The sequence below is a fragment of the Leuciscus leuciscus genome (assembly GCF_965113295.1).
Source record: "Leuciscus leuciscus genome assembly, chromosome: 19".
In the NCBI taxonomy this organism is placed as follows: Eukaryota; Metazoa; Chordata; class Actinopteri; order Cypriniformes; family Leuciscidae; genus Leuciscus; species Leuciscus leuciscus.
This window is the reverse complement of record NC_138743.1, coordinates 7,203,718-7,219,553: the sequence shown is the minus strand read 5'-3', so window position 1 is coordinate 7,219,553 and position 15,836 is coordinate 7,203,718. Positions and strand designations below refer to the sequence as shown.

General features: G+C 40.8%; 1 protein-coding gene across 1 annotated transcript; it reads right to left on the bottom strand.

The window, feature by feature from the left end:
- Positions 1 to 932: 932 nt before the first annotated feature.
- trib2 (tribbles pseudokinase 2) lies at positions 933 to 12,384 on the bottom strand. The gene is made up of 3 exons (XM_082148636.1): positions 11,331 to 12,384; positions 10,391 to 10,683; positions 933 to 2,980 (listed from the first exon to the last, which is right to left on the bottom strand). Exons 1-3 carry the CDS (start codon positions 11,598 to 11,600, stop codon positions 2,509 to 2,511), a joined length of 1,035 nt encoding a protein of 344 aa, XP_082004762.1. The 5' UTR covers positions 11,601 to 12,384; the 3' UTR covers positions 933 to 2,508.
- Between the last annotated feature and the right edge of the window lie 3,452 nt (positions 12,385 to 15,836).

The window sequence follows — 15,836 nt, the reverse complement described above, 5'->3', positions numbered from 1 at the left end:
TTAGTGGAGCTTGTGCCAAGTATTGTGGCATATGCACATCTGGCACAACAAATGCACTAATCTATTTGATCACAGCATGGCTTCTGCCTACGATCAAAAACACCCTGTTCTGGAAGTGTGAAGGTGTGTTTGTACAAGAACACATTTGCATATGTATTTAGAGGGGTTGAGTGTGAAATATCAACAGCTTTAGATCTTGCACATTGGCTCTTAAAGAGTATATTTTAATCTGAATGTCTCTTATATAGCAAACCCTCTGCATTACTCGACAGTCAGTGTTTTAGTAGGTTCAGCGTTCATCGTCTGGTCCACAAACGTTAAATGTACACACCGTTAAACGGCATGACTGCACATGACACCGAGGCTGCAGGGTCAGTTCAAGCCCTCAGCTGCAGATCATATAAAATGGGCCCGACGCATAAGACATTAATCTGTATTTGATGGATTATTTCCCAGCAGGCTTTAGTCAGATTTAGTGGCAGCCAAGCAATGAAATCAACCAATCTGCTGGGGGGGAAAAAATGCTTTATATTATAAAGTCAAAGACTGATGTCTCCATGAGAGTTATCACAGGTCTTAATGTCCAGAAGATCAAGCACATTAAATAATCTAAACTAGAGAGAGACTATAAATTATGAACTCCAATGGGTATAAAAAAAAAGACCTGAATATAAGTCATGATAGATTAAAGTATCAGGATAGCCAATTAATCATCCATTTGAGATTATTGTTACAATCTGATAATTGTGCCGATTAACAGAAGTAATTATTCTTCTAGTTTCAGTTCTAAGCTTTAGTGACAATAGGATTGTATATGGGCATGCACGCACATATAAAAATGTTTTGAATACGTACAATATGATTGAATGTGACCAGTTTATTTGTCTGTTTATGTGCTTTAGAGATTGTATAAAAAGATACAGCATTCAGTGTGCAGTTCACAATTTATTTACTGAATAAATCTGGACAAAACACCAAAATTTGATACATTACAATCAGAGCATCTGAGGCAGATATCCCACCATGCACTCCCCCCTCCCCTTGAAATCATGAGGGGAAAAAAAAAACGAATGAAAAAAGAAAAACATCCTTCAAAATTAGCACCTAATCAGCCCCAACTTAGGTAGGCAAGTTCCTTCTACATAACGAGGGAAAAGCACAATGACCAAGGAGGAAAAAGAAAAAAAAAGATGAAAAGAAACTCCAAAGCGCAATTGGAATCCTAGTAAATCTTTTGTAAGATTCTTCAAGAAAAAAAAAAAATAATGGAAAAAACGAACTCCCCTCTTGCTAGGCAGGCTAAAGCATTCAAAGGGCACATGCCATTGACTAGATATAAATCACGATTTCAAGTAACATTGATATACGACGAAACATGTCTACATGTACCCATTCAAAACATGATCATTTCACAGACCTATGCAGGCAGTAGTTAACATGAGGTACTCGAGACGGTGTAGTCGTAGAAATATCGTCTAATATTTATGGAGTTAAATGCAAAAAACTGGAAAAATAAGGAGTACAGTCAGCGTGAGTTTGGGTTGCGCGATTACTGGCACTGACGTTAAATCGTAGACCTTACTACTTGGGACAAACTTTGGTACAAAAAAGTCCAACCTGTCCTGTGTCAAATGTATCGCCTACAATACTCGTGAAAACTGGCGGTTAAGAAAAAGAAAAAAACCCTGCACGTATTTCTTTTAAATATAGTAGTAGTAGTTACATTATAAATAAAATAAAAATAAAAAAAAAGATACATTTTGCTCCAGCAAAAGAAAAAAATCTAAAAGTTAAATAGATGACACTAGTTCAGAGAGGATCTCTAAGCCTAGGCGAGTCAAGTGCTTGACGTTTCTTATTTTCTGAAGGCTCACGGAAAAGGTTTAGGTATGGTTAGAGCGAAAAAAGCAGCAATAATAGTAAAAGGAACAGCTTAATGCAACACAAATCGTTTCTTAATGCACCCGTAATGGATCAGAAACCAAAAAAATATGACATATTTGCAGTATTGAAGTGGAGGGCTGTCGGAGAGCGAACAGATTTGCTGATATACTTCAAATAAACTGAGGATCAGATTGAGACAACCAAGTAGCATTCGAGGAAAAGATAAAAAAAATAAAAACAAAGACACGGTCAACAACTTCGACAAATCGAAGCTGGAAACAGGAGCGGTTTAGCAGTTTTGCCTGATATTTTTTGTTCCTTGGCTGCGTTCTCCTGTGCTGTAATGCATGTTTGTAGCTTACTGCGACTCGTACGCCTCGTGAGCACCACGTAAAATGAAAACGGAAATAAACGAAAAACCAAAAGAAGTCTTGCTACATTACTCAACGCCATCAGCATTTAGCTTTGTCCAGAAGTCATAGCTTAGGGTGTCCAACGCCACCCTAGCCAGAACCGATCATGTCTCTCCACGGAATGAGAAATAACGATAGACACCACTGTGATGAGTGTATTTCTTTTCTGATAATCTAAAAGGACGTGGCATAATGTCTGACGAGCTTGTGCTCAGCTAAAGAACTGTTCTAGTTCTTCTTCCATGTTGGCCTCCGGTACCATTTGGTCCAACTCGCGTTCTCCTCTTCCGTGGTTGGCGGCGGCTGGACCGCTGGAGGCAGAGAACCAGGGATGGTCCAGGATCTCTCGGGAGGTGAGGCGTTCTGCCGGTTCTCGTCGCAGGATGCTACGGATGAGGCATCGCGCCTTGGGCGTTAGCGTCTCGGGGATGCTGAACTGGCCGCGACGGATCTTGCTAAACAGAGAGCTGGGCTCCACGTCGTGGAACGGATAGCGGCCCACCAGAATGGTGTAGAGCATCACGCCTAAGCTCCAAACATCCGCTGCCTTTCCCGAATAGCTGCCATTTGCATTGAGAATTTCTGGGCTGACGTAGGCTGGACAGCCGTGTTTGTCCGAGAGAGAATCGTCACCGCCTTCTAGGAGGTACGTATCCTCCAAACTCTCCAATTTCACAAGGCTCCTGGGAAAGACAATAAAGAATCACATTAAAAACATGTGTGACCAAGTTATGCACGTAATAAAGTGTAAACGTGGTTTGTTGGCTTTCAAAACAGATCATGCAACAGTTAAATGGCAACATCAATGACCTTCAAAGAGGACTCAGCCACAAACTAACATAGAAAATTGTTAGATGCATTAAATGGAACAAATTCAAGATTTAAAAACAAAATGAAATAAAACAAACATTTGCGATTTGTCCGAATATGCCTACTTATATACTAGGCTATATATATATTAGGCAAAAAACTGTATGTGAGCAGTATTGTATGTCCGAATTCATAGTATTCATAAAATAGTACCCAGATGACCAAGCTATCAAATTTCAATGGGAAATGACAAACAAAATACATGAAATTAAACAAAATATCCAGATAAAAAAACCAACTGAACAAAAGAGGAAAACATTATGTACATAGAACGTTGTTGCAAAAAAAATTAAGTTAGTTTTAAAATAAAAACAATGAAGCAAATGTTCGATTGTGTTGGCTTTCAAGACAGATCACTCAAAAAGTATCCAAATGTCTATGCAAAATGATAACCTGGTCAAAAACAATTTGATCATTTTTATACTTCGAAATCTGTCAATTCAAAATGAATAAAACCCTTTCAAATCATATTTTCCTCTACTATAGTTATAGGATAGTAGCTTTTTGACAGCAAAGCATAAATATACTCTATATATTGGATGGTAAATCCCTTGCATAAAAAAGCAATATAAAAGATAGCCTCTGGACATTCCTGCCACTGTAATCCAGAGGGAAATCTGGAATTCATCCTCGGAATTATAAAAAGCACGAATAATGCTGCACCACAGATGGAATTCCTTAAACCATCACTATTTCCCTGTGATCCTAGTTTTTCCACTGTAATCTTGTAATTTGCACAATAATGCAAAACATGCAGTGTACAGATGATGATAAACAATCTGCTATATATTCACAATGAATACGGTGACATTTTAAGATGAAAGTCTTAATTAAGATGCAGTTTTTCTTGTCTTGCACATATGAGAGCATCAAGACAGACATTTTAATAATGCCTCTGATTTAAACTTATGCAAAAACAGGGTTTAGGGTGAGTTCATGTTCATGAATCAGTCCAAACAGCTTCTATAAATAGATTCATAACTATGATTCAATGATTCATTTGCACCATAAACTTAAAAACAAGTGATAACAATTAGTAAAAAAAACAACAACGTCATATATATGAAATTAATACTTTTATTCAGCAAGGATGCATTTAACTGATCAAAAGTGACAGTTAAGAAAATTTACCCTTGGTTTCACGGACAAGGCTTAAATTTGTCCCAGACTAAAATGCATGTCTGAGCTGTTTTAACTGAAAACAACTTTCACTGATATATCCTCAGCAGAGTTTCCGCTAGAAAAAAATGGTGCCGGTCAAAGTGACCGGCAGAGATTTCGTTTTCCGGACATTTTGATGATATGCCGGTCAAATATTGCCTTTTAATTAGTCAAGTTGAGGAAAACTGGAGGCAGGCTATGTAAATTTAAAAAATGACATAATCAGGCAGAATGCAACGTTTATTAGCCTAACTTTCAAATAGACGGAAAAAAAAACATGAACGTCCGATTGGCGTCAATCAACGCCAATTGTTTTTACTATGGTTTCACATTCATAGTTTAACAAACCAATTCCCCTTCCCCACATAAAATATCTGAATATCTCGCGGTGTAAATAGCCGCATTTCCATTACAGATTTGCGCAAATGTTTTGCGCTATTATCTAAATATCGATAAAAAACTATTGCGAAATGACGGCGTTTCCATTAACCGATGTTGTATGCGACTAAACGTCCTTTTTTCTCTCACGATAAGTCATTTAAAAAAATCACGGCAACAGACGTTGGTTTATATAATATCACAGCCACCGCATTAGACATTATTATTATGATTAATGGAAGGAGACGTGGCGTGTTATCCAAGCATTAATGGCAGGGAAAGACCCTTTGTTGTCTTTTTAAAACGCAAAGTTGAACACCAAAATTTTAATTTGAACTGGCTACACAAACTGCTGCGCAAAAAAGTAAATACCGACGCATTTTCTGATTTTTGTTTATGACTTTTTGCCCCTTTATTAAACATTTAAAATATTCACAAATTAATATGGAAAACATGTCGATTTTACTGGTTTTCAAAGGCCAAATTAGAACCTGGAATTGATGTTTTTCCCGCAGTGCTGAATGAGAAGAGCCATTAATATTATGAATAAACTATTGTTTTCTAAGTGTCGGCTAAAATCACATCTCCATCTCCGCTGTTAAGCAGATGCGCTTTTAGAGAGAAATGCACCTTCATACGGATTAGGTACATAATCAGAAGGTATTAGCTTTCGATTCGAATTTGTTCGTTTTAAAGTGGACATTTCAAGCTTTAGCCTACATAGGCTATATTTTGTTTCAGTTCTCACGCTCCAGTTTATGGAGATCATGAAAGTGCGTCTGATTGTTTTATTTTATTTTACAAAAGCACAACGTTTTCTTGTTATTGTGAGTTTACACAAATAAAAGTAGTTGAGAATAATGTATTATTATTTTCTGTATGACCAGAAATGATAGAGTATTTTAAGTTGTTTCCACTGTTAATAGGAAAATGCAAGTGGTCACGCCCGCGCCTCCGTGCCATGCAGTGCGCGCTCCACACTCAGCTTTGTTCCTTTTTTGCATAAAAGCGTCTTCTAAATATAGCTTATTAAATGTTATAATATAATAAAATAATATACAATTATTATTATTTGCGTAGCTATACATGGACCTCAAACACACCGCGTCTTCTAAGTCAGGTGACTGCAAACTGTTTCCATTGCAGTTTTGCGAAATATTCCTTTTTCGAATTGCCTGAAAAACCACCTCATGCGAGCATAAAAACGTTCTTGCGATAAACGGGAGTTTTTGCGAAATTAACGTGTTTCCATTGTGCGTATTTTTAATTCGCAATTTCAATTTGCGCAATTTGAAGGGTAGCCTAATGGAAACGCGGCTAGTGTCTCTCCACAACTTGCAATGCGCATAAGCCGCGTAACCTTGTTCTCCGCAAGGCGACTTCGCTGCTTCGTCTTGATCCGATTCTGCTTTTTCTCCGGTGGTGGTGGAGCTGTCTGGACATCTGAGGCTTCAGGTGTTCCTGATTCACCATCGTCCGTCGCGTCTGGCCTCTGAAAAAAGCTTTTACGGCTAGTCTGCCTGGGCCTGGCCATATTTGAAACGTCTCACTCATTCGTTCGTTGTTTAGGTCTAGCCTATATTACAGCCGTTTTAGGCGTGCGCTTTATTTGAAATGCAGCATGCGATGTTGTTTAATAACTTTCAAACGGTAGAGCCTGTTCCTTTATAACATAGCCAAAGGTTGGTGTATTTTTGTTTTATACATTTTAGGCTTATTCTCAAATTCAGATTGTGTTAGGGGGGCGGGATTATTAGGTAATTTTAATCGGACAATTTGACCGGAGAGATTTAATTTTGTCGGACATTTCATTTTTTTTCCGGCCAATGTCCGGCAATTACCGGACAACGGAAACCCTGATCCTCAGAGCAATTGTTTTGTCTCAAGATGCACATCAGTGATGTTTTTTTTTTCAAAGGCACATTTATAAAATATACTTAAATATCCTGATTGAACGAAGGCCTAATCCTGGTTTAATCTAAGCCCTGTCTGTGAAACAGGCCTATAATGTTCCAAAAGTTTAATATTTCATACAAATTCAGTTCTTTTGAACTTTCTATTCATCGAAGAATCATGTAAAATTAAGTGTATCATAATATCCAAAAATGTATTAATAAGCAACACAACTGTTTTCAACATTAATGATAATAAGAAATCTTGAGCATCAAATTGCCATATTAGAATGACTTCTGAATGATCATTTGACACTGAAGACTTGAGTAACGATGCTGAAAACTGAGCTTTGCATTACAGGGATGAATTACATTAAAACAATTAAATAAACGTTTTTTAAATTGTAATAATAGTTCAGAATATTATTCTTTTTACTGCAAGTATGATCAATTAAATTCAACCTGGGAGAGAATGAGAGACTTCTTTTTTTTATATCTTACAGACCTCAAACTTCTATACAGTAATACAAGCCACTTCATGTGCACTCTTGCGCATGTGACATTGCTTAGTTGTCAAAAAGCTGAAAAATACAGATTTCAGCTGCGTCGCACAGCCCAAGTTACAAACAAAGACAAACCATAAAAACAACATATGCAATGAAAATATCTTCGAGGTCTTTTGCACGCTGCCTCGTGACTCAGATTCTGAATCAGAAACTATCCGAATGAAACTGTACGCCCACTGAGTCTCAGAGAAACATCCAATCCTTGGAGCTCAAAATAGTCATGTTATTTTTCATGACAAGCAGTATCCTGCTGCGTGGATAGGTTGCAGGGTGCCTAAATTACCTGAAGGTCAGAAATGAACAGGGTGCCCCTTCTCTGACCTGAACTCGTGAACCGTTTCCATGCACCGGCAGAATGGCGCTGTGCAAAAGAGAACACGGCATGCTGGAAATATTCTCTTAATGACATGCAGCATATGTGAGTCACAGCTCCACGACGCAGCTGAGTTACACCAGGTCAAGAGCCTGCAAAGAACACCGGCCCACATGAAAGCAGGAAAAACGGAGGAGGACACGTGGACGCATGCGCTATTACATTAGGGAGTGATTCCAGACGATCTGCACTGCGGTCTCCAGCGTTTGACAGTAGAATGTTATGAGCGCCCTTCATGACATAACCAGGTCAGGAACCCACTACGCTGAAGAATGCAGTTCTGTCTGGCTCGTTTTCCTCTCTGGTTCCAATCTTGGTGCGCCCTTGGTGTTTGATTTCTAGCCAGGGTAATACTCACCACCCTTGGCCACGTCTACTTGCGCTCATCTGCAATCACTCACTCAAAGGTGGACGGCTGACGCAGAAGACCTCAGAGCATGGGAACAGTAAGGTCACTGAGCTCACATTTTAAACACCGGGCAACGTTCTCCATTTCCATCGAGCGAGCCAGAGGGAATCTAGCTGAGCTGACTCATTTGGCCAGTGGGGCAACTGCCATCTAGCTTAAACGGGAAGGCCACCCAGATTCATAACGCACACTTGGGATTATTTCAGACTAATTTTACTGCCAAACATATGGGAAGGTACATTTTTTAAAGGCCACATGCAATGCCTTCAAAACCCATTTTACTTCCACAACATGACATATTTCAGAGGATATGCAAAAAGAAAAAGAGAACATTTATGATCTTAACAAATCTGTGTCAAATGGTTTAGCTTCCGCAAGAACCTATGAGGTTCATTCTCGTGTTACGCAGCACGTTTGAGCTTTAGCAAGAACCAATGAGGTTCATTCTCGTGTTACGCAGCACGTTTGAGCTTCCTCAAGAACCAATGAGGTTCATTCTCGTGTTACGCAGCACGTTTGAGCTTCCTCAAGAACCAGTGAGGTTCATTCTCGTGTTACGCAGCACGTTTGAGCTTTAGCAAGAACCAATGAGGTTCATTCTCGTGTTACGCAGCACGTTTGAGCTTCCTCAAGAACCAATGAGGTTCATTCTCGTGTTACGCAGCACGTTTGAGCTTTAGCAAGAACCAATGAGGTTCATTCTCGTGTTACGCAGCACGTTTGAGCTTCCTCAAGAACCAATGAGGTTCATTCTCGTGTTACGCAGCACGTTTGAGCTTCCTCAAGAACCAATGAGGTTCATTCTCGTGTTACGCAGCACGTTTGAGCTTCCTCAAGAACCAATGAGGTTCATTCTCGTGTTACGCAGCACGTTTGAGCTTCCTCAAGAACCAATGAGGTTCATTCTCGTGTTACGCAGCACGTTTGAGCTTTAGCAAGAACCAATGAGGTTCATTCTCGTGTTACGCAGCACGTTTGAGCTTCCTCAAGAACCAATGAGGTTCATTCTCGTGTTACGCAGCACGTTTGAGCCTCCTCAAGAACCAATGAGGTTCATTCTCGTGTTACGCAGCACGTTTGAGCTTCCTCAAGAACCAATGAGGTTCATTCTCGTGTTACGCAGCACGTTTGAGCTTCAGCAAGAACCAATGAGGTTCATTCTCGTGTTACGCAGCACGTTTGAGCTTTAGCAAGAACCAATGAGGTTAATTCTCATGTTACGCAGCATGTTTGAGCTTCAGCAAGAACCAATGAGGTTAATTCTCGTGTTACGCAGCACGTTTGAGCTTCCTCAAGAACCAATGAGGTTCATTCTCGTGTTACGCAGCATGTTTGAGCTTCAGCAAGAACCAATGAGGTTAATTCTCGTGTTACGCAGCACGTTTGAGCTTCAGCAAGAACCAATGAGGTTCATTCTCGTGTTACGCAGCACGTTTGAGCTTCCTCAAGAACCAATGAGGTTCATTCTCGTGTTACGCAGCACATTTGAGCTTCCTCAAGAACCAATGAGGTTAATTCTCGTGTTACGCAGCACGTTTGAGCTTTAGCAAGAACCAATGAGGTTCATTCTCGTGTTACGCAGCATGTTTGAGCTTCAGCAAGAACCAATGAGGTTCATTCTCGTGTTATGCAGCACGTTTGAGCTTCAGCAAGAACCAATGAGGTTCATTCTCGTGTTACGCAGCACATTTGAGCTTCCTCAAGAACCAATGAGGTTAATTCTCGTGTTACGCAGCACGTTTGAGCTTTAGCAAGAACCAATGAGGTTCATTCTCGTGTTACGCAGCACGTTTGAGCTTCAGCAAGAACCAATGAGGTTCATTCTCGTGTTACGCAGCACGTTTGAGCTTCCTCAAGAACCAATGAGGTTCATTCTCGTGTTATGCAGCACATTTGAGCTTCAGCAAGAACAAGGTTTCTCAAGGTTTGTTCTCGCATGTCAAGCAGGTTCAGTTGAGGTTCTGTTTATGTTCACTGATCAATGTTTAAAGGCGAATAGCCTCAGTTCAATCGGTTCTTCATATAAAGTGATCGAGTCTCTTCAGAAAATTTGGACAAAACTGCTCAACTCATATGGATTAGGTTTACGATCTCTTTATGAACTCTTTGAAGCGTCAAAGTGTCAGTTGCATAGCTGTCAATGGAGGGACAGAAAGCTCTCAGATTTTCAAAAAGATCTTCATTTGTGATCTGAAGTGGTGAGTAATGACAGAATTTTTATTTTTGGGTGAACTAAGCATTCAACATGTTTGTTTCAATTGGAAATACGCCAACTGTGTTTCAATAGGAAATACGCCAACTCAAGTCCATCTAATATACTATAATATTTACCATGCTACAATCACCGTATATAAAATAATGTGCTTTCCATGCTAAACAAATCTCTCTTTAAAGACTGTGCATGTTCTGTTTGAATGCAACAACTTTATTAGTGGCTTCTTTACCTGTCCTCGTTCTTAAAGACAAACTTCCTCAGCTTGAGGTCTCTGAGGACCAGGCCGTTGTCGTGGCAGTGCGCCACCGCTGATGCTACCTGATGGAAAAGTCTGGCAGCCTCTTCCTCTCGCAGCTTCTTGCAAGTGCGAACGAAAGAGTGCATGTCACCATGGCTCCTCTCGAAGAACACGTACGCTCGTGTTTCCCCCAGAAGAATCTCCACTATCTGGTTAATGTGCTCATTGGTGCCCAGCACAAAGTAAGCAGCCAAGGACTCCTGGTATCGACTGATATCAAACACCTGAAGAGAGAGCAGTTTGAATTCAATTAGAAGTCATCATCGATTTTCCAACATCTCAGGTGGAGTGCAAAGGTATTAGCCCCCCCAAGACAAGAGCACTGGTATTGGTATCATTAGATTCAATGCATAATTTTGAAACAAAAGAATGGAAACCCAGGCAGCGCAGAGTCAAAAGGCATTACACCTCTGCTGTATTTCAGAGTCCCCAAAACATACATTGAATTTTAATGTTGCTTAGTAACAGACACCTAAAAGAGAGACGGGCTAAATATAACACAACTGCAGTGGACATCTGAGGCCATTCTCTCATCAGAAGATAAGAGGTTTTCACTAATGGCTCTTTGCCCGTGTCAGCCCATTCAGAGTGTCTTATGTTTCAAAGTCATGTGGACTTGCACGCATGAATGCATGGCTGTATGCAAGCAAGCATCCACACACACTTTTCAGGGGTATTCCCTCATGCTTTTTTCATCACTTCATATCACTGTTGAAGAATCACAAAAGGAAGGCCATTCATTTGATAATGCATCATATGACACATTGGTAATAAGCCAGATGCATGTCATGCTTATGTCCCTATCAATAGCTGATGCAATTGCATGAATGATGTGCCATTACAAAATAACATGCATAAGTGTGTTTCTTACCTTGCACACGAGCTCTTCCCCACTGTGCAGGTGGGTGGCTCTGAAGACGTGGTCTCCCTCAATGGGCTCCAACAAAAGGTAATTTCCAATGCAAGAAATGCAGTGAGAGGAGTCAGGGGTCTCAGGGGGGCTGGGAGATCCTAAATTGGGACTAAAACTCTGGCTGGATTCTGTAGTCCTTAGACAAGATAGCTCCTCGAAGTCGTGTGCTTTATACCTCGATCTCCCATAACGCGAAATGTTAATGGGACTGGATCTCTGTATGTTCATGAGTATAGGAGGAGGTTCGTCCAGTTCAGGAGGGTTTAGACGGTCTCAGAGGGGAGGTGGAAGTGAATGACAGACAGATGTCCTCTATTTAACACTGGGCATGAAGGCAGCGGCGATTCCCCTTGACTTTAATGCTCACTCTGATGACCGTATGCATGTGCGTTAATTGCAATGACAATGTGGCGTCATTTGAGCACAAATGCAATGACGTGCATGCACGAATTGTGACCTCTATGACCACTGTGCACTCAAAGAAAAGCACGGTTTTGTGATTAGAGCTAGAAATTAATGTATCGGCGCGGTATAATGTAAAGGTTGTGACGTCACGGTCGATGCAGTGCAGCTCGGCGTGCAGCAGGTAAAGAATAGATTTTTTTTGCATTAAATTAAAAGGCAAAAAGTGCCAGCTGTGTTCAGATATCCTGAGAGGGCTCTCCGTGTGCTTTCAAGCGGGCCTCCACGCGAATCATGTCCATGCATCTACCAAATATGGCTAGGAAAAATTTCCTCCAGGTCGCGAGCCGCCTTTTGTTACGCCTGGGAAGTGGATGTCCGTCTCCTCGCGAGCAACTAAACTCCGACGATCTCCGGCGGATGGATCTGATTTGGACAAAGGCAAGAAGGGACGGCCGACGCTCTCCCCGGGCCTATCCCTTGTTTTAGCAACAAGACACCACCTTCATCATCATCATCTTACTTACGTGGCTGGGAATCTAGTCCATTGAACGCGCGGGTCAGCTGCACACACGAGCTGACTGACTGACTGACTGACTGCGCTCGCGGGACTGACTGGAGCTCTCCACGCGCACGACCAGCCCCCCTGACGTCACGGCCAAAACGCTCTCCCATTGGCCGCTCGCTTGATGCTGACACATCCACAGTGTGCAAGCAAGCCATCCATGCAGTCATGTGAGATAATTGTTGTCCTCTGGATTTAATTGAAGCACCCTAAATAATCTGACTATATGGTGAATTCTAGGAGGAGGAGGGGAGGAGAGTGTTAAATGTCAACCTTAAAGGGACTTTGATGTCAGTTGGTTTGTGCAATGAAGCAAAAATTACATCAAACCCTGATTAACTTTATTGCTATTATAATTAAGCATAGTACAGTATATCTATATACATTTCTGGCATCATTTTCTTTTGAGGGTTCGTCTTGCACATTTTATCATCCTGAGATAAACGTCAGCTATCTTTTAAACATAACACATTTTAAACACAATCTTTTTTGTTAAATATTAGTCAAGCAAGTCACCTTTATTTACATAGCGCTTTTTACAATACAGATTGTTTCAAAGCAGCTTTACAGTGTTAACAGGAAAATAATGCAACAAAGTTTGTTTTTAGCAGAAAATAGGGTCATAGTCCAGCTTGTTCAGTGATGGTTCATTTTTGTTGTAAAAGTTTTTTTAGTTAATTTTTATATATAGCCGCTCTGGAGAAAACCCTGATATCATCGTCGAGCTCAGTTCAGTTCTCATAATGGTGTCAATGCAGGCAGATCAATAATATTGTTAAATATTAAATTTCCCCAAGGAGACAAAGGCAACAGTGGCAAGGAACCCAAACTCCATCAGGTGGCAGAATGGAGAAATAAACCTTGGGAGAACCCAGGCTCAGTCGGGGGGCCAGTTCTCCTCTGTCCAACGAGCGAACAGTGTATGATCATGATTCAGGCAGTATTACAGGTCAGAAGTCAGATTGGTTTGGAACAATTAGAAGAATATTATCCAGTTCAATCTGGTTTAAGATCAGAGTCATTACACCGGGATGGAGACGGCTTTGTTGAGGATCAGTGCTGATGGCTGTCGTGTCGATGAGTTCTTCGATGAGAGTCTAGTTGACACAATCTCTGCTGACACTTCAGGGATGCGTTGTGGTCGTGTCTAGGCCCAGGGTCCTCCATCTGATCTGGATACGGCCCGGATCCGGCTGACTACATCATGTGTTGTGGTCGTGTCTAGGCCCAGGTCCTCCATCTGATCTGGATACGGCCCGGATCAGGCTGACTACATCATGCGTTGTGGTCGTGTCTAGGCCCAGGGTCCTCCATCTGATCTGGATATGGCCCGGATCTGGCTGACTACATCATGTGTTGTGGTCGTGTCTAGGCGCAGGTCCTCCATCTGATCTGGATACGGCCCGGATCCGGCTGACTACATCATGTGTTGTGGTCGTGTCTAGGCCCAGGTCCTCCATCTGATCTGGATACGGCCTGGATCTGGCTGAGTACATCATGTGTTGTGGTCGTGTCTAGGCCCAGGTCCTCCATCTGATCTGGATACGGCCCGGATCCGGCTGACTACATCACGTGTTGTGGTCGTGTCTAGGCCCAGGTCCTCCATCTGATCTGGATATGGCCCGGATCTGGCTGACTACATCATGTGTTGTGGTCGTGTCTAGGCCCAGGTCCTCCATCTGATCTGGATACGGCCCGGATCCGGCTGACTACATCATGTGTTGTGGTCGTGTCTAGGCGCAGGTCCTCCATCTGATCTGGATACGGCCCGGATCCGGCTGACTACATCATGTGTTGTGGTCGTGTCTAGGCCCAGGTCCTCCATCTGATCTGGATACGGCCCGGATCCGGCTGACTACATCATGTGTTGTGGTCGTGTCTAGGCGCATGTCCTCCATCTGATCTGGATACGGCCCGGATCCGGCTGACTACATCATGTGTTGTGGTCGTGTCTAGGCGCAGGTCCTCCATCTGATCTGGATATGGCCCGGATCCGGCTGACTACATCATGTGTTGTGGTCGTGTCTAGGCGCAGGTCCTCCATCTGATCTGGATATGGCCCGGATCTGGCTGAGTACAGTACACCTCGGAATAAACAGAAAGACTAACATTAGCGTAGATGTAATTCTTCTTAGTGGTGTAGGCTACATCTATAATAAAGTGATAAGTAATGACAGCACTTGTGTTTGTGCACCGTCCGCTACTAATCCTCCTCACACGAATGTGATTTGTATATTTAAATAATGAAATATTTTATATTTTGTAGATTTCACGGAAACGTAACATAAACAGCTAATGCAAGCATGCATATTATTACAAAATTCACAAAGTTATTTCCCTAAAATGTGGGAAATAGCAAGAAGGAGTAGGTCGCCAAGTAGGAAGTGTATGTAAGCAGAAGTAATGAAATTCTTGGCCAGATGGTGACTGAGGTTAAATCCCCACATGTTAATAGCAGGTCTTGTTCTCTGCTTTAAAAATGCAGGATGCTTTACCGTGTTTCTGAACAAAAAACAGATGTGTGGACATCCATTTCATTTAAGGGTAAATATCAACCTGTAGGCTAAATGATATGTCCTGATCATATTCCATCCTGAAAAATAAATAAAAAATACTCAAAAGTTTGGGGTCAGTAATTTTTTTCTTTCCTTTTTTGAAAGAAATGAATACTTATATTCAGCAAGGATGTGTTAAGTTGATAAAAAAGTGATAGTAAAGACTTATATTGTTAGAAAATATTTATATTTTGAATAAATGCGGTTCTTTTTAACTTTTTATTGATCAATGAATCCTGAAAAAGTATCACAGATTCCCAAAAAATACTGAGCAGCACAACTGTTTCCAACATTGATGATAAATCTGAAAGATAATGTGACACTGAAGACTGGAGTAATGGCTGATGAAAATTCAGCTTTGCATCACAGAAATAAATTATATTTTAAAGTATATTCAATTATTTTAAATTGTAATAATATTTCACAATATTACAGTTTTTTTTCTATATTTTTGATCAAATATATACACACACAGTATATTGTATACATACAATTATATATATGCAAATATAAAAAGATTCATCATAATCACTCAAGATTAATTCATAATCAAAAATTAATCTCAAAGACCTCAACAACAAATGTTGTTGTACCCTGCAATTCCAAGACCATGAAGTCATATTTAGATATGATTCATATATCTGCCACATTATTTCACAAGAATACATCATACTCGTTCATTTGGTGTGACATTGATGAAGTGATGTAAGTTTTACCGCAATGATCTGAGAGTTTGACTGATGAGTGACACAAACTCAATGCTGTCTGTTATGTCTGTGTAATTTGTTCCAGTTGCATCATGTCTTGTTAGTTTTGTTGCTCAATGTTATGATTTTTACGAGTTGGTGTTGAATTTCAAAACTGATTACATGTACTGGAGGAGTACACTGAGGAATCAAGGGGATTTTTTTATTTTATTTTATTTGTGTGTTTTGGATGAAT